We start from the raw sequence: 21397 nt of genomic DNA, 5'->3' as shown, positions 1-21397 counted from the left end.
ATGAACGGGGGAGGGGCAGAGAGAGAGGGAGACACAGAATCGGAAGCAGGCTCCAGGCTCTGAGCCATCAGCCCAGAGCCTGATGCGGGGCTCGAACTCACGGACCGCGAGATCATGACCTGGCTGAAGTTGGATGCTTAACCGACTGAGCCACCCAGGCACCCCTGGTTTATCATTTTAAAGAAAATCCCACAGAGTACACAAATGTACCCCTATGTATTACCCATGTTCGTGTTAGTATAGATTACTAACATATAGTGATATATCTCTATCTATCTATCTATCTATCTATCTATTTATCTATTCATCCATCCACCATCTGTCTATGCCATGCCATTAGCACACCTAACAAATAAATAAAAATGCCTTAATGTTTCCTGATATACAATCCATACTCAAATATTGTGATTTTTTTCAAGATTTTTCTAATAAAAATCCAAACATGGTATACACATTGAGTTACGTCATTAAGACTCTTTTATTTTTTTATATGAGATTCAAATTTTATTTGTGTTTTTAATTAATATGAAATTTATTGTCAAATTGGTTTCCATACACCACCCAGTGCTCCTCCCAACAGGTGCCCTCCTCAATGCCCATCACCCACTTTCCCCTCCCTCCCACCCCCCCATCAACTCTCAGTTTATTCTCAGTTAAGACTCTTTTATTTTATCTATTTATATTTTATTTTATCATACCTAATAATATGACATTTGCCTTTCTGTCATTTTTTTTTCAAAACTAGATTATTTGTCTTGTAGAATGTCCTACACGATATATTTTGCTCATTGTTTCATCCTGGTGTTATTTTACATGTACCCCAACAAAATTTAGAAGTAAGGGAAAGAAAGGGAGACAACGCTACCAAGAGGACTAGGGCTTTCAGGAGACCCCCTTTTCTGCAGCCAAGCTGGGGAATTGTTATGAGGTCACATATCAAGACAATCTTTCCCAAGACTGAAGACAGAGGAAAGGGAGCATCTCAGCAGACCTGTGGCTTCTCACATATCCAATGATACCAATGCGCATAGCATGTAGTAGAGGACCAAGAGCCAGAACCCATCAGGAAGGCACAGTCATAGTGAGAAGATCTGGTATCACGCCAGTTGCTGTGAAAACAAATACAAGGATCAGCCCGGTCCCTTAACCACAGTGCTGGGCAAGCCACACTCAGCCATGCCCAGATGAGCTCACCAACAAGATCCCAGAAGAGAATAAGGCTACTGGCAAAGGTCTTTCCTTGGGGATATGTGAGTAATCCTAAAAGTAAAATATCCTAACCATATATTACAGCACTGTGTTTACATGAAGGAAATATTTACATCGGGAGCTTTATCATTATCTGTTGTGTGGGGCCATCCTGGGCACTGTAGGACATTGAGTGGCATGGCTGGTCTCTACTCACTCTCCATTGTGACAACCAAAAATATTGCAGTGCCAGTTGTCTCTAGGAAGAAACCACCACCTTTTGAGCACCACTGTTTTATAATAATCATCTGTTTTATAATAATAATCTTGAATTATAAATGAAACAAATGAGGCCAAACCGGACAAATGACTTAACATCCCTGGATCTCTGAGATTAAGTTTGAGAACATGATGCATTTGAATGTCTGGTGTATAACAGGTGACAAGTCTGTCAAATGATCCCATACTCTCTTTCCTAAACATTTCTTGAAATCCTTATAACACTCACTCACTCATTCATTCCAATATAGTTCATTGTGCACCTGCTGTGTACCAAGCCCTGTACTGGAAACTGGAGACACACCCATGTGTTGGAAGTCTGCCCCGCCCTAAAGTAGCAGCCTGTCTGATGGGCAAGACATACATAGGCAAAGGAAGATCATAATTAACACAGCTACAAAACTCTACATAGGGTATGACTGGGATATTAAGGGAGTTGGATTAATTCACGCTGGGCACAGGATGGGTTCTTCTATGAAGCTTGACACGAGCCAGTGAAAGATGTTCCAGATAGATGACACGGCAGGAACAAAAGCATAAAGATAAGATACAAGACAATATCCAAAAAGATGAGTCATTTACCACATAGCTGTGGCAAGGGGGTGGAGAGCCCTTGGGAGTGTAGGAGATGCGGGTATAAAGATGAATTGGCACCCACTATGTGGGAATTGAAAGGTGCCATCTGAAGATTCTAGGTTATCCATGTGGCACTGAGGAATCGGATGTTTCCAAAAAGTATATCAAGGGCGTGTTTTAGGAAGATGGCCCCTTGAACTTGACTAGAGCATGGGTTGATGAAGGTAAGACTAAGTACAGGATATACAGCAATTGTCCTGACCTGAGCTGAGGCAGAAGCAGTGGAAGTGAAAGAGAGCAGATGTACTCAAGATGGTCCAGGAGGCTTAGCGTGTGGTTCTGGTCAAGTGTGTAGACACGAAAAAAGTTCAAAAACAGATGATGACCGGAATGTGAGGTCATTGAATCATACGTGGAGGGGTTAGGACTGGATCCCCTGGGCAGTGATTCCTTGGGTGTGTTCTATAGGACACTGGAAGCTCCAGATATATCCAGATGAGCTGGGCCTCTCAGTAAGCTTGGTACATCACACACTGTCTACTCCCTCCTTAGAGTGTACAATTCTCTTCAATGTATTAAAGGCACTGAGACTTCCTACAATAAAGAACTTCCTATTTAATGTTGTTTAATTATGGTTTTTACACACACACACACACACACACACACATCTGCAGCTAACAAAATAGCAATAAGCATGACAACTGGAAATATGACAGGAAGTTTGGTTCAGGCCAAAATCAGACCCTTGAGGCAATTTGAGAATCTGTGGGAAGAGGTCTTCAAGATTCAATGGGACAGACAAGCTCAGGTGTTCTGAGTCCAACAGAGACACTCACATGAAGGTAGGGACTGAGCCATCTTGCCACTTGTGAATGCCCTTTGGGTATTGTTTCCTGAGGCCAATCCAGTAGCCATTATTTTCCTTTGGACTCAGGAATTTCTGCATGAGAAGAAGGCAAAGTAAGTCAAGAAAGACTACATCCAGAGGTGAGAATGGCAGTGGAAGCAGTCCATGAAAGGGACTAAGACCTAGGGGACCCCATGGGCAAGGATGTCCTCCAATGTCGCCATTGAACACAGTGGCTTAAAGCTCCAGGTAGATGACCATTTCCACCATTATTATGACCTGTGTAATTAGCAAATTCTGGGCACTTACGGTCCTCAGGCTTTTCATTTGTAAAATGGGGGTAACAATGGCAACTGCCTTCCAGGATTTTCTGAAACTTCAATGAGGGAAGAAGAGCCCAGTATGGCTCCTAGATGAGCACTGCCTGGTTAAAGGGTAGATAGGATTATTCAAGGGCATGGTTAACAGAGTGAAGAATCTGGACACTACTCCATAGAAAATGTTGTGGCAATCAGTTGGATTCCACTGACAAACATTGAGTCCGCTGAACCATACTGAGTGTGTCCAATCTGGTTCCAGGCAGTACGGACTCAAGAATGAGTCAGAACCACCCCTAGCCAGGAAGTTCTCCATGTGCAAGGAGATGAACCAGGGATCTGGCAGCATGGTCCTGTATTAAGGAAGAGGGGGTGGGAAGGATGTTGAAGGACAAAGTTTGATCTGATGAAGAACAGGTAGGAGCTGTCCAGGTAGATAGAAGGAAGCATTCCAGACAGAAGGGCCACCATGAAGAATCATTCAGAAGCAGGACTGAATACTGGGCAACGTGGCATGCTGAAACAGCGGAAGGACATTATGAAGGACAGAATGCAGGATTTGCACTGGATTCTACAGGGAACAAGGACATGAGATTGCAATGACTTGACGGGTCTCCAGAGCACCCCTCCCTGCTTCTCACCTGCTCTGCTTGGCTGTTGATGATGACCAGGTGAGCACCCTTCTCTGTACAGTGATCCTTGGCTTTGAACCAGCTCAGTACTTGTGTGGAAAATTGATAGCAGGAGCCCTGAAATGCCGTCCAGTTTTCATGGCAGGGCTCGCAGGAGGATTCTGGAGAAGGGGAGGGACATCAGATCTGTTGAGGCTACAGGCTGCACTGGCCTCCAGAGGTGAAATGATCCAAACCTGTTCATCCGTGCCTCTTTGCCAAAATGAGCACAGTACCTTCCCATGTGTTCATGCAAGAGCCGGGCCTTACCAGATGGCAGAGTGATACATGCAAGGGGCCTCACACTTTATGTTGGCATCCACCTTGACAGAGGATCGATTAAAACAACCCAACACCCGCTCGCGTGTTATAAGAACCACTACCATCAGCAGTGCTGAAGACAACAGCAGTCCTCTTCCAACTCCCAGTTCCCACCACCCAGCCCACCCTGCCTCCTTACCGTTGCCTGCCCGCACAGCTTCCGTTTGCCGGAACACCTCTCCCCACACGATGTCCCGCTCGTGCCCAGCATCTGCCAGACCCTGCACAACTAAGAGGCCCACAGAGAAAGGCGGATCAAGACCTGGTGGTGCGTGTGGGAAGGAAGCCCTCCGTTTCGTTCAGCACTCACATTGGATGTCCATTTGCTTGAGGTCTTCCTGCATCTTGTTGGAGAACAGCAGTACTAGGAGAGACACGTGCTGATGTGCTCTAGACCTTTCAGCACCCGGTTCTTTTCCCACTCCCCAAACTGCAGGCTAAGACGAGGAGGGCAGGTTCCCTCTAAAATCATGAAGTCCAGCAATGCAGTCCAGCCACCCCCTTACTGACCCATCTCTGCCCCAGCCCTGTAGGGCCTGCTTCTCAAGACTCGGTCCATGTGATCACCCATTTCCCACTGGCTCACCACCTTACCCTCAGCCAGGACCACACCTAGGATGAGGTCGAGTAGAAGCAGCATCAGAGTCATTGCCAGGCAGAAAAACTTCCAGGGGTCATCCTGGGGCAGCCTTTGGTCCCTCTGTGCTGCGGGGAATGTGTCAAGTATGAGGCGGTGCACATGGTCTGCCAGGATCATGCCAGGAATGTGGAGGGATGAGGGATGGGCCTGAACCATGCCCTGGAGTGGAAAGCAAGGAGCAGTCGCTGGTACTGAGGGCACCTACTCCTGCCCTGGGCCTCTTGACTCACCCGGTTTCCCCTGGATGGGCGGATACTTTCCTTCCATGGTGTGAGGTCCTGTGCCTGTGTTCACCTGTGGCTGCAGCTCCTTCTGGTCTAGCTACCCACAGCCCTTCTGGTTATTGTTGAAGACACACCCATCCTATACTAGGAAATGCCACACCCCACGTAAACCATCAGATGTTTCCTTCCTGGCTCAGTGAGGCCCCCAAGGTCTCTAGATGGCTTATCACCAATTCACACCACCGGGAGATGGAATTAGCGTCTTGGAAAAGGTGTTCTGTCCCAAGTATTCTCTGCAGCTGTCATTTCTCTCTTGGTCTGGGGGACAGTAGCCGCCCCAGAAATCTGCTTCGAAGTTTGTGGTGCATTTGCACCTTCAGGCTTCTGGTTCCATTTGTTTCAAAAAATCCCCCATTTTCTCAGAGATAAAATTGTAGTAATTTCAGCACTGGAGTTACGTTTATGCTCTCCCAGAGCAAGTGGCCACTCCTTTCCCCACACGTTGGCTTTGTGACGTTACATCTTAAATGGAGAATGCGATGGGGTAAGAAGAGGCAAGCTCATGTTGATGGAGAGGCTTCTATTTACCAAACCCACTGTTAGGAAACGTTCATACATCATGCCATTTCACGTGTCTTTTTCTCTCTGAGTGCCATTATGATTTTTCTCCTTTTCTTTGGTTTTCAGCAGGTTGCCTAGTGTGTGTGTGTGTGTGTGTGTGTGTGTGTCCATATGCTGTTTGGAATTCACCCAGCTAGGATTTTCTGAGTTCCTTCAATCTGTGCTTTGTTTATCTTTCATGATTTTTATAAAGTTTTCAGAGCCCCACACCTCCTACTCATTTACTCTGATGACATGTAATACACTCCCCTAACCTATCAACCTCAGTTTCCCTATTTATAAAATGGGAATAAGTATCCCCCACCAATCAGGGATGTTCTCTGCTTAGAGATCATGGTGTCTGGTGATTCACAAGCCTCCCATACATACAGCTACGGGTATTTTGAGAGGCACAGTAATACTCCTAGACTTGGCCAAGCAGGACGCCTACCTGGGTCCTGAACAAGAGGGGGCCCTCAGTTTCAAGGGCATTCCTCGAGGGAAGTCCTCCTCTGCTATCCGGGGTCAGACAAGACTGTCAGTGGCTTCCAGAAAGAACACTCCAGGACCCCAGGACCACAGTGAGTTCAAGTGGGTCTTGGCCATAGGAAAGAATTGTCTCAAACTTTTCACTCCCCTCTGGTGCCTGTCACCTTCCAGGGACAACCCTGGTCCCCATGTCTATTTTGGGGGGCACTCTTAAACCTCAAACACCACAAAAACACTACATCCATGAGTTTTATTACAGGATGTTCAACTCCAGACTTGAGAACTGCACTCTGGCCAGTGGGAGTGGCTCGGTCAATAAACTCCACACCAGGCATCTATTGAGTCTCTACCAAGTGCCAGCAACTATTACAGGCTCTGGGGACACAGAGATATATCGCATCCAGTCCCAGACCCAGCAAGGATGAGCCATCGTGCTCTGGGGCAAGGCTGTGAGGGCGACATCTGCTGGTCACTGTGGGAAATGTGGTCCCTGGCGCTGGAAGGATGATGAAAAAGGCCTTCTCTGGGCTGATAGCAGAGGGAGGGGAATTCCTGCCAGAGGGACGGAGACCAGTAATGTAGAGAATGGGACACTGTGTGGTTGGGTTACGTCCACATGCTGGGTGAGCTTGGGGGAGATAAGCTATGGGCCTGAAAGCTGGACAATGGGGTTTGGAATGGATCCTGCAAAGGACAGGACATGCCCCTGCACTGTCTTGGAGAAGGGCCCTAAGGCCCACCTGTCCCCACCTGTTATGTTTGACCACTGGTAGTGACTAGGTGAGCACCCTCCTGTGCAAGGGAGACTTACCTGATTCCAGAAAAGTTGTCTGAGGAAAAGTAGTAGCAGGAGCCCCCAAACACAGGCCAGGCATTCATCTGGGCTCACAGGTGGATTCTGGAGAAAGGGCAGGTTCCCCTAAGGGCTGAATATTGGACATGTCTCCTTCAATTCTACCACCCTCATTTTGCATCTCTAGGCTAAAATGAGATGGGAGCATTTTCAATTTCTTGAATGTACCAGACTCTCACCCCACGTCCCACCACATCCCTCATGCCTCCCTCCCATCTGCCTCAACTAACTGGTCTCAGATCACCTGCCACCTCCTCCAGGAAGCCTTTCGTGATTACCCCATCCCTGGCTGGGTCTGGTGCCTCTCTGACTCCTCGCTTCCCCGGAGATCCCCTATCATACAGTGTTGTCCTTACCTGGTCATGGGTCGCTGTCTCCCATGACACTGTGACATCATGAGGGCAGGGACAGTGCCTCACTGGTTCCGTGCTGTGTTCCCAACATCAAAAATGATTCCTGCACATAGTAAATGTTCAATAAAAATGCATTAAAGAAAACAGTGAAGGAAGCATGCAGTGAGTGCTGTGAGACCCCACAGTGCAGGCGGCAAAGGAGGGACGTGCCACCTGAGCTGAACTCTGAAGGATGAAAAGTCTCCCGCACACGGTGCCAGGGACGGAACGGCAGGCAGAGGAACCAGCAGAGCCAAGGCATGGAGAAGTGTCCAGAACGAGCTCAGAGGAGGCTGGGGAGTCAGACTGGAGCCAAAATGTGAAGGGACTTGGAGGCACCGCAGGACCACCCCTCTAGGGCCCAGGAGGAGAGAGTGGGCTGGAAGGAGGTGCCAGCCTGGACTGAGGTCCAGCCAACACTCTCCTCTAAGCTCTATCCCACTGGGACAGCAGAAGAGCCAGAATGTGGGGGGAATCTGGGGGATTTTCTGGCACAACTCAAATCGGGAAAGGCATCAGAGAAACACACGGTCAACCAAGAAATGAGCTCAGGACGAAGGAGAAATCTCTTTTATTGCTGCTTCTGGATGGCCAGAGAGGTCAGGATACCAGGCTAACATCGCACACGGGAGTCAATACCAAGCCCCAGGAGGAGTGGAGGCCAAGGTCTCAGTTCAGCTGCAGCTTGCAGCCCTGCCTGGAGAGGGCGCTGTGGCCCCGGACAAGTGGTTTGGCCTCTCTGGGCCTCACCTGCTCTTCTGTGAAATGGGGCTGAATGAGGATAAGAGACACCATGTGTGCAGAGCTTGGCACCCAGTAGGTGCTTGGTCGACATGAGCCCCTCTCCCCGCTCAGCGCCCATTTCAAATGTTTTCTTGAACGATGGGCACCCTGCTTTCGTTTGTCTCACAGGTATTTCCTGCGCACCTGCTGTGTGCCCGGCAGTGAGTGTGTGGCCACTGGAGATAAACGGCCAATAACCAAAGTCGCTTTGAGCCACAGCCTTGCAGCTCTGCTCAGCCGTTCTCCAGGACAGGCCCGTGCATTTCTGGGTCTCGCCACCGGGTCTGACCAGGGGTGACCGACGAGCACTGTTCAAGTGGCTCTGTCGCCCAGACGACCATCAGCCCTTGCTGGCGCCAGAGCCTTTGCTCACAGCTGCAGACGGAGAGGTGGCTCAGACCCAGCCTGTCCCCAAGAGTAGCGCCCTGCACCTGCTTCCCTCCACCGCACCGCGCCCCTGTGTCTTCCACCTGAGCCCAGACACAAGTACAGGACGGCGCCCTCTAGTGTTGGTGGTGAGTTCACCGTCAGTGGCTTTCCTTCCTGGCTCTTTGTACCTCGATGGCTCTCGGGGAGGTCGGGGGGCTGTGGCGTCCTGGGAGTCGGTTGTATCTTCATGGCATTTATCTCCCAGATTTGAATGACCTCAGCGCTCGCTTGTCTCCCCCTCCTGTCCAGTTGCTCTTAGAGGTGGAGCTCGGGTCCAGTCACTTTCCATCTGTAGCACAAACCAGGGACACCGTGAGTGTTTATAGGACAAAACTCCCACTGCGGATTGCCCAGTTAAGTCAAGCTGAAGAAGTCTTCAAATCCTTGGTCATCGTCTTGCTTAAGAAGTCCCCCCTCATCCCCTCACGGTGCATGGGGGGAGGAAGCCTCATGCTTGATCTGCTCTTTGATAACTGGGTAAAGTCGGAACAGGGCACACCAGCTGCTTAGTTTGATAAGCATGTCCGGCCTCGGTACCCAAAGACTGTGCACGAGGTAACTCTTATCTCCAGCTCAGAGGAAGTCCAGCCCCAGCCAGCATGTGTCCAACAGCTGCGTATGCAATGCCTGAGCCCTTCGCCAGGGAGCCCACCGTGACTGACATACCTGCTCCTGTGAACATTACAGTAGAAGGGCGAGGGTGGATGATGGATAACTGAATGTAGACGAGAGGGTGAGGAGTTTGAGGGAAGGAAGGAGGTTGGCTGTAGGAGCCCAAATACCAATCCACAGAGAGTAGGGAGGGTACAGGTGGGCATAGGGGGGCGGGTTCATGGATAAAGTGACATTTCAGCTGCGACATTTGTTCCAGGGGCAGAGTGAGAGGAAAGGGTACACCAGGCCGAAGGAGCAGCATGTCCAAAGGACCTGAGGCAAAAAGATGATTGTCCATCCAAGGAACAGGGTAAGGCCGACATGACAGAGTCTTGGGCAGCAAGAGGGGTGAGTGGCTCAAAATGGCCTAAAATGGCAGGTGGGGATCAGATTGCAGAGTGCGTTACCCCATAACCCCAACAGGCATTAGACGACACACAGTTTACAAGAGGGAGACTGGCTGTGATGTCAGTGAATTTCAGATAAATTGGGGAATAGCCATTCACACCTCAGGGGGACCTTGCAGCACACGGACTTCCCATAGGGTTGTAGTGAGAGGCTAGTTTGTTCTCTCAGCCAGTTTTATTGAACACCTATTAGGTGCCCGGCTGGGGGGACACAATGCTAAGCAAGTTCATATTGGTCCTGCCCTCTCAGGGCTGCCAGTGTAGTGGGGAAGGAGGGGCGGTGTTGGCCAGGTAATACCCATAACTGCAGGGAGCCTGCTGCAGAAGTAGAATTGTCAGCCGCCCTCGGAGCTCTGGACACCCCCACCCGCGTAGTCAGCAGCGCGGAGCGATCACAGCAGCCACGCTCGGCAGCAGGTGCTTTGCACGCTTGGGTTCTGCTGCCCGGAGCCCCAGTGTGCATGTTGTAGCATTCGGCTGTTTGCAGCTCTGGGAATCCTGTGGCTTGGGGGAAGAGAATGTCACCTCAGTTGCCACTTCTGTCTCTTGATGTTAACCAAATGGCCAGGTTTGGGCCTGAGTCAAAGTCGGAAAACTATCTGGGGACCAGTTCTCCAGAGGGGGGTGAGTCCCTGGCCCTGTCTCCACCTTGGCCCTGGGCTGTGCATCAGATCTCATCTGCCTGCAGGTCTGTGGCTGATCCCCAGGGACTCTTTAATTTCCACAAATGAAGTGGAGGGTGGGGAATTGTGAGCCAACTTTTAATGAGTCCTTAAGTGTCACTGAAAATCCCATGGCTCGTTCACTAACAAAACTTGGAATTGGTTTCTAGGGATTATTATGCCAGCAGAGTTTGGCAGATTGTGCTGGGTGCATGTGCCATTGGGCTCCTTAATGCCAGTCACGTCTATGATATTTTTAATCTATCTGTGTTCTCAAGGAAGCATGCCAAGGAGCCCCGACTGAAGGCACAGAGAATGTTGGGGTGGGGCTGGAGATGGCCAGTTTAGATGAATTCCAATTGCTGGTTAAGGAGATCCCATGACATCACCTCTGTTGAATTCCCTGGGAACTTATTTTCCTTTGTTTTCTTCTTGTTCTATAATTTGTTGATTTCATTTATTAAACAGAGATGGGGCACCTGGGTGACTCAGTCAGCTGAGCATCCACCTTCGGTTCAGGTCATGATCTCAGGGTTTGTGGGTTTGAGCCCTGCTTGGGGCTCTGTGCTGACAGCTCAGAGCCTGGAGCCTGTTTCCGATTCTGTGTCTCCCTCTCTCTCTGCCCCTCCTTCCCCATGCTCTCGCTCTCTCTCTCTCTCAAAAATAAACATTAAAAAAATAAGAAATAAAATAAAATAAAAATGAAAAACAGAGACCAGCTGGCCACCAGTGCAAATTGTTCATTTGTCCTCAGGTTCTTAAACACAGAGTAACAGGCAAGAGGATACTTGTGTAGTAACATGGATAGCTTCCTGCTTTAGGGCACAGACTCCCATAAGACTGCCATGGGTTCAAATCCTGACCTTGCCCCTTTCTGGCTGTGTAAACTTGGTGAAGTAAATTTGACCTCTCTGAGCCTCCAACTGCAGGTGGGAAAGGAAAGCTTAATGGCACCTGTCTCATAGTGCTCAATGAATGTTGGGGAGTGTCCACACAAAATGAACAAACCTTTTAGAATCTCTACAAGTTAAGAGAGTTTTCTTCGAGCCCAAGTTAGGACAGCTGTCTGGGAAACACGACCTTCACAGAGAGTGCTCCTGAGAATGAACAGTTATTCCAGGGTTGCATCCTTTTTTGTATCTTGCAAAGACCCAAAAGATTTGGATTATACATTAACACTAAATGCAGTGCACAGCACATAGGCAGGAATCATGAGTTTTATTGTAAAGGAACACAGGGAACAGGAACATTGATCGATGTCTCAAGGACAAGATGGTTTTCCTTTAAGCCACTCATTCACGAAGCAGATGCACAATGCGTGACTGTGGGCCATAAATCAGGCAAAGTTTATGTACAGTGATGCTGACTTACAAAGAAATCAAGGGGCGCCTGAGTGGCTCAGTGGGTTGAGCGTCCAACTCGTGATTGGGGCTCAGGTCATGATATCACGGTTTGTGAGATGGAACCCCATGTCAGACTCTGTGCTGATAACTCAGAGCTGCTTCAGATTCTCTCTCTCTTTGCCCCTCCCCTGCTCGTGCACTCTCTCTCTCTCTCTTCCAAAATAAATAAACATCTTAAAAAAAGAAAGAAAGAAATCAAAAATGGCTTCCCTTGCATGTCAGGCCTTTAGAGAGTTTTTCTCCCATCAAGAATATTGTTTTATCACTTATTAGAGTCCTGTAGGTATCTGAGCCAACCAACCACCCCATGTCTTGAGGACTCATCCATTCACTTATTCAACCAACATTGACTGAGTGCTTTCTCTGTTGCAGGCTAGGGAACTCAAGCACAGAACAAGCAAGATGAGGTCCCTGCCCTCCTGGCATCTGTCTTGAAGTGGGAAGAACATAATTCACAAGAATAGGAGCAAATAATCAAAGAGTTACACATTTATATTCATGTCTTAAAGGGAATGAAAAGCGTGCTGTGATCTTAAAGCACTGTGTTCTAGGCATTGAACTGAATGCCTCCCGTGTTTATGAGATTGTTGCTCTCCACATCTGATGAGTGACTGAGATTTGCAGGTCCCAGGAGAGGAAGAGTTTTCTCATGACTAAAGTCCAAAAAGGAAATGGTCCACCCAGGGGGTATGGAGGGCTTCAAATAGAGGTCTGGAACACCCACCATGTGAGTGGGGAAATGACTCCCCCATTAGATATGGAAGGAGTGACAGTCTCCTAAATTCCTTTCTGACTGAATGGAGATTCAGTTGTCAGGGACAGAAAGGTAAATTTTAGCCAGATAAATAAATAAATAAATAAATAAATAAACCCCCCCCCCCCAAACTAAAAAACCAGAAATCCATTGACTCCTGTCCGAGGACATGCAAAGATTGGGGGAGGCGACCTCAGGACTCTGATCATGGCATCACAGCTCTCTTCTTTGAAATTTCCACATGTGGTTTTATTTCTTTCTGTCTTTGGACAGATAAGCCTCATTCCAATTACTCTAGATGGTGGAGCCCACAGAGGGGAAAGAGGGCTTCTCTCTCCCACCACCCACATGCTTTTGTTTTAGGGCAAAAACCAGTACTTACTGTTCCTTCTCTTGTGGAATAGCCACACCTAATTTATTTTTTTTAAGGAATAAAAATTTATTGAGAATTCCTGGGATGGTGGTTAGCCCTTCCCAACCTAGAGGGAGGAAACAACACTGTAGGAAATCACTCAGAAATTACACTGTCCCAACACCTTTGGCCAACATAGGAAGGAGCAAAACTCATTCTCTCAAAAATTGGCCAGGCTCTGTTCATCCAAGAAGGGTTGGGTGGATAGATGCAGAAGGGACCATCACATGATACTGGGGGTAGCATGAGGGTGTGCTAGACCCCAAGCCTCATCAAGGATAAGAAATGAGCCTGGTGACCAGAAACTCCACCCCCAGAGAAGAAGTGGATCGTTTTTGAGGAGGCAGCTTGGGGTCCAGCCACACCTAAAGGTTTTGAGACTTGTATAGTAGGTGTGAATGAGTGAGGTAACCTTTGACAAAATTACATTCCCCTCACCCCCGACCCCTGGCCACCACAAATCTATTCCTTTTCTATGACTTCACGTTTTTTTACATTCCGTGTATGAGTGAGGTCATATACAACATTTGCCTTTCCCTGACTTATTTTACTAAGCATAATGCCTTCAAGGTCATTTATGTTGTCATAGAAGACAGGAGGACTTCCTTCTTTTTATGGCTGAGTAATATTCCATCATATATGATGAGGGAACATAAGGCAAACTGAGGGCAAAGTACAAGCTAGCACACTGCCCCCCCCCCCCACCGGGAATATGTGTGACACTCCTGGCTACCCAAGAGCAAAGGAAAGGGGTTCATGTGCTTGCCGTGGTGATGTGGGAAACTAAGGCAAATGAAAAATCAAATTCCCTTACCACCTACAGCCCATTGACAAGTCTTTGAAACGGGCAAAGTGACCTCCCTCTAGGAGCTCAGCTGCCTCTATGATGACACTTTGCTGGGGGCAAAAGGGAATCTTGGCTTAACATTATCCTGACCCCCCAGGATCCTGTGAGTCTCCTTTAACATATAAAAATTCCTTTGCTAACCTCCTTTATTTTTCATCCCCAAGTATATGTTGGCAACCATACTCCAAGCTTATGGCCCCCTGATACACATCTGAAGGGTCTCATGACTGAGGTTTTACTAAACAATAATAAATGGTTTCTGTAGCAACAGCTAGCCCCTCAAGGTCCTAGAAACCTTGCTTCCAAAATTCCTTAGAGACTTACTCTATCCCTGATGCCCTCCCAACCTGAAGGTATATAACCAGTTACCTGTCACAACCCCAGTGCAGCTCTTTCTGCCCACGGGTTCTGTAAATGTGCTTTAATAAAATCACCTTTTTGCACCAAAGGTGTCTTCAAGAATTCTTTCTTGGCCATTGGCTCTGGACACCCACCATCACCCCAAAACCCCATCAGTATACATGGGAATATATGTACACTCCATTACACATTATATCTAGGTTGTTTCAGTGTCCTGGCCACTGTGAGTGATGAAGCAATGACCACACAGGCGCAGATGTCGTTATGTGATCGTGATTTCACTTCCTCCAGATAAATTCCCAGAAGCAAGATTTCTGGATCACCTGGTAGTTCTAGTTTTAATATCTTAAGGAACCTCCATACTGTTTTCCAGAGTGACTGCAGCGATTTCCAATCCCACCAAGGGTGCACAAGGGTTCTCCTTTGTCCACATCCTCGAGAGTCACTGTGATCTCTTACCTTTTTGACATTAGCCTTTCTAACATGTGTGAGGTGACATTTCAATGTGGTTTTTAAATTAATTTATTTTTTTAAATTTTTTAATATTTATTTATTTTTCAGCAAGAAAGAGACACAGAGCACAAGCAGGGGAGGGGCAGAGAGAGAGGGAGACACAGAATCCAAAGCAGACTCTAGGCTCTGAGCTGTCAGCACAGAGCCCAATGCAGGGCTCCAACCCATGAACCGTGAGATCAAGACCTGAGCCGAAGTTGGACGCTTAACCGACGGGGCCACCCAGGTGCCCCTAATTTATTTTTTAAATTGACGTATAGTTGACATACAAGGTTACAATCGGTTCAGGCATACGGCATGGTGATAGGACAAGTCTGTACATCAATGTGGTTTTGGTTTGCATTCCCCTGTTGATTAGTGATGACGAGAATCTTTTCATGTACCTACTGAGCAGCATCTTCAGGTCTGGGAGGTGTGGGGAGAGAGCAAATGCATGGTCCTCAGCCTCCAGCCTGGCTCCAGGATTCTCTGAACCCTCAAACCCCACCAGATCTGAAGTCTGCCTCCCCCTTCCAGCCCAGATATCTGACACCCAAGGATCAAGGGGAATTGGCCCAGCCCCCACCACTCACTGTCCCCAGACCGGGTCTCTCCACCCCGTCCTCTGCCTGGCCTGTGTTCCCCATTCAGGAAGCCAGAAACTTCCCCCAGTGAGCTCAGCTGCACTGCCAGTAGCTGACACGGGGGAGCTTGGGGGTGGTAAGGCCGGCCTCAGGGGGAGGAGGACAGCCTTGCTGCCACTGCCAGGGGCCAGATCCAGGTCTGCTGGCCTGTGAGCTGCTCTTCTGTTTCTAGAAGTTCTCCTCTCCTCCCTTAGTCTTCTCATTAGTGCTTCCAGACACTTCCCCAAGCCCATCCTCTACCCTCCACACACCATGATGCCCTTCTTCCTACAGGCGGCCATGGTGTATGAATAAGAATACCATTCCGTGTGCCAGTCCTTGAAGTAAACGCTGCCCTTGAGTCTTCTCGGAAACTTCTTCCAGCAGCCTCTGAGGTGGGTTCATCTAGAGTCCCCACCACACAGATGATGAAACTGAGGCTCAGAGTTTAGTTCCCTCACCCACAGCCAAGTCCTCTCTTCAGGGGCAGAGCTGGGATTTGAACCAGCTGTGCCTGACCCCAGGGCTTGTGTTCTCACTGTCACGCTGCCTGCCTCCGTTCTGACCCGTGTTCTGACCCTGTTCACTCGCCGCTCTTTGTTAGGGAAACTCTCAATCCTGCTGGGTCTGGCTCCAACTTTCAGGGGTGGATCACAGGAAGTACCTCCCAAGCTGGGGACCAAGAGGAGGGTACAGCTCCCCCCTGCCTCCCACCCCATCCTGACAGCAGTCAGGCTGTCCCATCCCGATGGCCATCTTTTCTTCCGCCAATCTCTCCCCCAGCTTGGTGGGCTCCTTCATTTGTGAGAGGGACACTGGGGGCACCTGGGTCACTCTAGTCAACCCGGGTCCCAGCAGGCCAGTCTTTTCTCCTTTGTCAGAATAATGCTGAGGAAAGTGACCATCAGAGGATCAGAGTCTCTGTCGGGCAAAGAACAAAGGAATTTGTTCCCATCATCCTGAGGGAAATTCATTCAAGGGAGGACAGGCAGCAGAGAAGAGCTGCCTGTTCCCCACAGATACACTCTCACCAGAGGATTTCCAGGTTCACCCTCTGACTCACTAGGTAGTGAATTTTCTGATACTCATTTTCTTCCTGATAAGGCAGAAGAGATGGGCACATCCACCTGGCCTCCTTCTGCCTGGATGCTGGATCCTAGACTAAAGCATGACTTATGGAAATGATTTAAAATTCTCCACACACAACTGAGCCTTCCATACAAAGGAATGTTAGGGGCAGAGGCTAATGGGGTCAAAGGAGAAGAGCCATAAACCTATAATCCAGCTTGTCTGGGTGGAGTAAAGGTGTACATTGACCAAGTCTTATCTCACTTGTTTCCTGCAGCCTGGCTGGAGGTGATGAGGGAGTATGAAGCAGGCTGAGGGCAAAATACAGGCTAGCATACACACTCCCAGGTGGGATCTATGTGATATTCCTCAGACACTCCCGGCTACCCAAGAACAAAGGAAAGGGGTTTAAGTGCTTACCATGGTGCTGGGGAAACTAAGGCAAATGAAAAACTAAACTCCCTTACTGCCTACAGCCCATTGACAAGTCCTTGAAACCAGCAAAGTGACCTCCCTCTAGGAGTTCAGCTGCCTCGATGATGACACTTTGCTGGGGGCAAAAGAGAACCTCAGTTTAACATTATCCCAACCTCAATGATCCTGTAAATCAACTTCCTTTATCTCAACTGCCCCAGGATATATGCTGGCAACCATACTCCAAGCTTATGGCCCCTGATATACATATAAAGGGTCTCATGACTGAGGTTGTATTAAATGGTAATTAGTGGCACTTCCCTAGCAACAGCTAGGTCCTGGAAAGGTTGCTTCCAAAATTCCTTAGAGACTTACTCTATCCCTGACCCCCTCCCAACCAGAGGGTATATAATGAGGTACCCATCAGGACCCGAATGCGCTCTTCCTGCCCATGGGTCCTGTCCCCATGCTTTAAGAAAATCACCTTTTTTGCACCAAAGAAGTCTTCCAGAATTCTTTCTTGGCCGTCAGCTCCAGACCCCACGAGCCCCCCCATCACCCCAAAACCTCATCAGAGGTTTGGCTCCCTGGGCCAGGAGCTTCAGTGCAGCCCTCAGACACAGCAGGTGCCCTGAGCTGCCCCCACTACTCTCAGTCATTCTCCTTTGTCCTTGAAAGGAAACTGCTGCTGCCCTTCAGACCTCCCACATTTCTCTTCTTTCCCGAATCAGCACAGAGACAGATCTGTAGATGGTTTATCATGAAATAAAATGTGGGAAAGAGAATCTAGGCATCTAGGTGAGAAGGGAATAGCGGTAAGCTGCCTCTCCAAAAGTGATCTTCTTTCCAAGGTCATGGACACTCCCTGGGCTGCTCCTGGGCGCCATGCTTCCTGTCCTCGTGTCACTTTAGCCTCCAATGTCCTATAGCCCCTCCCAAATGTGGTCATTCTTGAGATTCCTTTAGAGTTAATGGAAAGGTCACTTCCCAACACTTTTATTTACTTTTCATTTAAATTTTGAAGTTAAGAATTGGATTCAACAGGAAGGGAAAAGAAAAATCAGGATTGTTGAGTGGTTTCTATTTCCTATGGTCCTGGGTCTATCAGAGCTTTATAACCCTCTTTGAGGCTCCTAAGCTAGGGTTCTGCTGGCACTTAAATCCCAATGTCACTGTGTTTAAAATTAGTTTTCTTGGGGCACCTGGGTGGCTCAGTCGGTTGAGCGTCTGACTTCGGCTCAGGTCACGATTTCGCAGTCTGTGAGTTCGAGCCCCGTGTCGGGCTCTGTGCTGACAGCTCAGAGCCTGGAGCCTGTTTCAGATTCTGTGTCTCCCTCTCTCTCTGCCCCTCCCCCACTCATGCCCTGTCTCTCTCTCTCTGTCAAAAATAAATAAACATTAAAAAAAATTAGTTTTCTTTCCTTAATGCCATTCTGCCTGGCCAACCTTAAAAATGACGTCTTTAAAATAGAGAGACCAACCAAAAAACAGATTCTTAACTATAGAGAACAAACTGGTAGCCACCAGAGGGGATTAAGGAGTGCACTTGTGATGAGCACGGAAACAAGTGTTGAATCACTGTATTGTACACCTGAAAGTAATATAACACTGTATGGTAAGTATAGTGGAATTGAAAACAATTTTTTAATGTTCATTTATTTAGGAGAGACCACAAGTTGGGGAGAGACAGAGAGAGAGAGGGAGACCATCTGAAGTGGCCTCTGTGCTGACAGCAGAGGGCCCAATGCAGGGCTCGAACTCACAAATCGCAAGATCATGACCTGAGCCGACCTCGGAAGCTCAACCCACTGAGCCACCCAGGTGCCCCCCCTTCCAAAAATAATTTTTAAATGACCTCTTCAAAGAAACCTGTGAGAATCACATGACCACATTTTTATACTGACCTTCAATTCTTATGCTCATGCATAAATATTTACACACTAGTTACAGAAGTATGTTGATATTACATACATGCCCTATGCTTCTCTGTAGACATCATAACTTTTTACCAGCTACATAATATTGGTTCATCATCCACCCTTGACCTATCCAAAAGGTATATATGGGCAAAAGAAAATAATTTAAAAAGAATACACAGTGGATAGAAAATATGAAAAGTCAGGGGCAATAAACTTTTTAAAATATTTATTTAGTTTTGAGAGAGAGAGAGAGAGAGACAGAGACAGAGACAGAGCACAAGCAGGGAGGAGCAGAGAGAGAGGGAGACACAGAATCTGAAGCAGGCTCCACGCTCTGAGCTGTCAGCACAGAGCCTGATGTGGGGCTCAAACCCATAGACCACAAAATCATGATGTGAGCTGAAGTCAGATGCTCAACCAACTGAGCCACCCAGGCACCCCAGTGGCAATAAACTTCTAATGTAAGAATTACTCCTAATGTATGAATAAATGTAATTGGGTTAGAATCACCAGTTAAAAGAGAGTTTTTAGATTTGATTTAAATAAGAAACAAATGTCTTGGGGTTCCTGGCTGGCTCAGTCAGTGGAGCATGCGACTCTTGATCTCAGGGTTGTGAGTGCAAGTCCCATGTTGGGTGTAGAGATTCCTTAAAAATAAAATCTTAAAAAAAAAAAAAGAAAGAAATGTCTTACAGCATGGTGTATACAAGACACTCAATTAAAACATAAGAATACGGAAAGGTTTAGAAAAAAGGGAATGGAAAGTGACTACTCACTAGGAACAGGGTTTTCTTTTAAGGTGATGAAAATGTTCTGGAACTAGATACAAGCAATAGTTGTTCAACATGGTGAACTTGCTGAGTGCCACAGAACCGTTCATTTCAAAATTGTTAATTTTATATGAATATCACCTCATATTTTAGAAAATAGACAAAAGATATAGCCAACAAATATTAAACCTGGGGTGGCAATCCTATTATCAATATCTGATACAATTAAAGGGAAAAGTATCTTATGTCACAAAGATGCTATCTATTTTTAAGGGGTCAAAAAGATTGTCAGTAGACATAAACTCATCATACGTAAAGGAGTAAATGGTAATCCACAGTAGCATCAATTCCAATACTTGGAGCTTTTTTTATCTTAAAAATTGACAACTAAAGCAGACAAGACTCAGACTAAGGAATCTATTATCTAAATACTGCATCTTTGAACTATGGAGCACCTGTGTGGCTCAGTTGGTTAAGTGTCTGACTCTTGGTCTCGGCTCAGGTCATGATCTCACTGTTCCTGAATTCGAGCCCCAAATGAGGCTCTGCGCTGAGGGTGGAGTCTGCTCAAGACTCTCTCTCCCTCCCTCTTTCTCTCTGCCCCTCCCCCACTCATGCTCAAGCTCTAAATGAATGAATGAATGAATGAATGAATGAAAACTTGTTTTTAAAAAAAGTTTGAGCTATAAAATAGAGAAATGTACACCCAGGGAGGAAAAGACTCATTTTCTTCAAGCACATGGGGAATATTTATAGAAATTAATCATGTATTTGGCCCAAAAAACACTCAATGAATTCCAAAGTAATCTCTTTATGTGTTCAACTGCATTGCGGTAAGATTAAGTGACAAAAAAAAAACAGCTTTAAAAAGGCACTTGTCTGCAGACCAAGTCAATGAAGCCACTTTTTGGATCAGCAAAGGAGCAGGTCTGCAGCGAAAATGAAGAATTTGGTTTAGACACAGTGAGTCTGAGATGGCTCATAACTTCCAAGTGGGGATGATCACTGAGTTGCCATCCATTTACCAGACTTTTATTGAATTAATCAATGTCTCTGTTCTCTGTCCCAAAGCACACTGGAAATGGCAAACATCCTGTTACTACACTCCGTTAGTTTCACTTAAAATTTTGCTTCAGGGGTACCTGGGTAGGTCAGTCGGTTAAGCGGCCAACTTCAGCTTAGGTCATGATCTCATGGTTCATGAGTTTGAGCCCTGCATCAGGCTCTGTGCTGACAGTGCAGAGCCTGCTTGGGATTTTCTCTCTCTCCCTCTCTCTCTCTGCCCCTCCCCCACTTGTGTGAGTGCACCCTTTCTCTCAAAATAAATAAATAAACTTTAAAAATAAAAAAACCCAAAAGTTTGCTTCATTAGGAAATAATCCAGATTTACTAGTTTTCTTGGTGCCCTGAGGGTTTCGTTTTTATTTGGTTTCCTTTCTCTTTTCCATATCTTTGTATTTGATATTATATTACATTTAAATATTTATTTTGGTTTAGTAACACATGAACCTGATTAAAAATAAATCAGAGTGGGTGAATGAATAGATAATACATCCTACAACGGAATTTTATTCCGCACTAAAAACAAGCGAGCCATCTAGTCAAGAAAAGACACGAAGGAAGTTTAAATGCCTATTACTAAGTACAAGAAGCCAGCATGAAAAGTCTACATACAATATGATTCCAACTGCCGTACATCCTGGAAAAGGCAAAACTACGGAAAAAGTAAAAATATCAGTAGTTGCCAGGGGCTGAGGGGAGGAAGAGATGAAGAGGCAGAGCACAGGGGTGTTTTAAGGCAGTAAGCTACTCTGTATGATACTATAATAATGGATACATGTCATTATTGTAATAGGTCAACTTATAAGATATCAGAAAGCTTATTGTATATAAGTTTGGCTTAAACTCACCTTTCATGAATAATTGAGATAAAAGCTTATGTAGTTCCCTATTAGGATTATCGGAAATTACTAACCGCCCTATCTCACTTCCGTAACTTCGCC

General features: G+C 47.0%; 1 protein-coding gene across 5 annotated transcripts in view; it reads right to left on the bottom strand.

The window, feature by feature from the left end:
- Window positions 1-737: 737 nt before the first annotated feature.
- LOC115505561 (C-type lectin domain family 4 member G-like) overlaps window positions 738-21397 on the bottom strand; it is a 22159-nt gene continuing 1499 nt past the window's right edge. The window contains exons 2-9 of one of the 5 annotated variants that reach the window (XM_032591495.1): window positions 18497-18504; window positions 5070-5145; window positions 4794-4904; window positions 4510-4563; window positions 4339-4428; window positions 3849-4000; window positions 2880-2983; window positions 738-1109 (exon numbers count right to left, since the gene is read on the bottom strand). In XM_032591495.1, the coding sequence (XP_032447386.1) occupies window positions 983-1109; window positions 2880-2983; window positions 3849-4000; window positions 4339-4428; window positions 4510-4563; window positions 4794-4904; window positions 5070-5106 (675 nt within the window). In that variant the 5' untranslated portion in view covers window positions 5107-5145; window positions 18497-18504 and the 3' untranslated portion in view covers window positions 738-982. Of the gene's footprint in view, window positions 1110-2879; window positions 2984-3848; window positions 4001-4338; window positions 4429-4509; window positions 4564-4793; window positions 4905-5069; window positions 5149-15108; window positions 15114-18496; window positions 18505-21397 lie in introns of those variants that run through there. The other 4 variants (XM_032591496.1, XM_032591502.1, XM_032591503.1 and 1 more) reach the window with 4 other exon arrangements.

This window comes from Lynx canadensis, chromosome A2, assembly GCF_007474595.2.
Source record: "Lynx canadensis isolate LIC74 chromosome A2, mLynCan4.pri.v2, whole genome shotgun sequence".
Taxonomy (NCBI): Eukaryota; Metazoa; Chordata; class Mammalia; order Carnivora; family Felidae; genus Lynx; species Lynx canadensis.
This window is presented reverse-complemented; position numbering and strand designations above follow the sequence as displayed.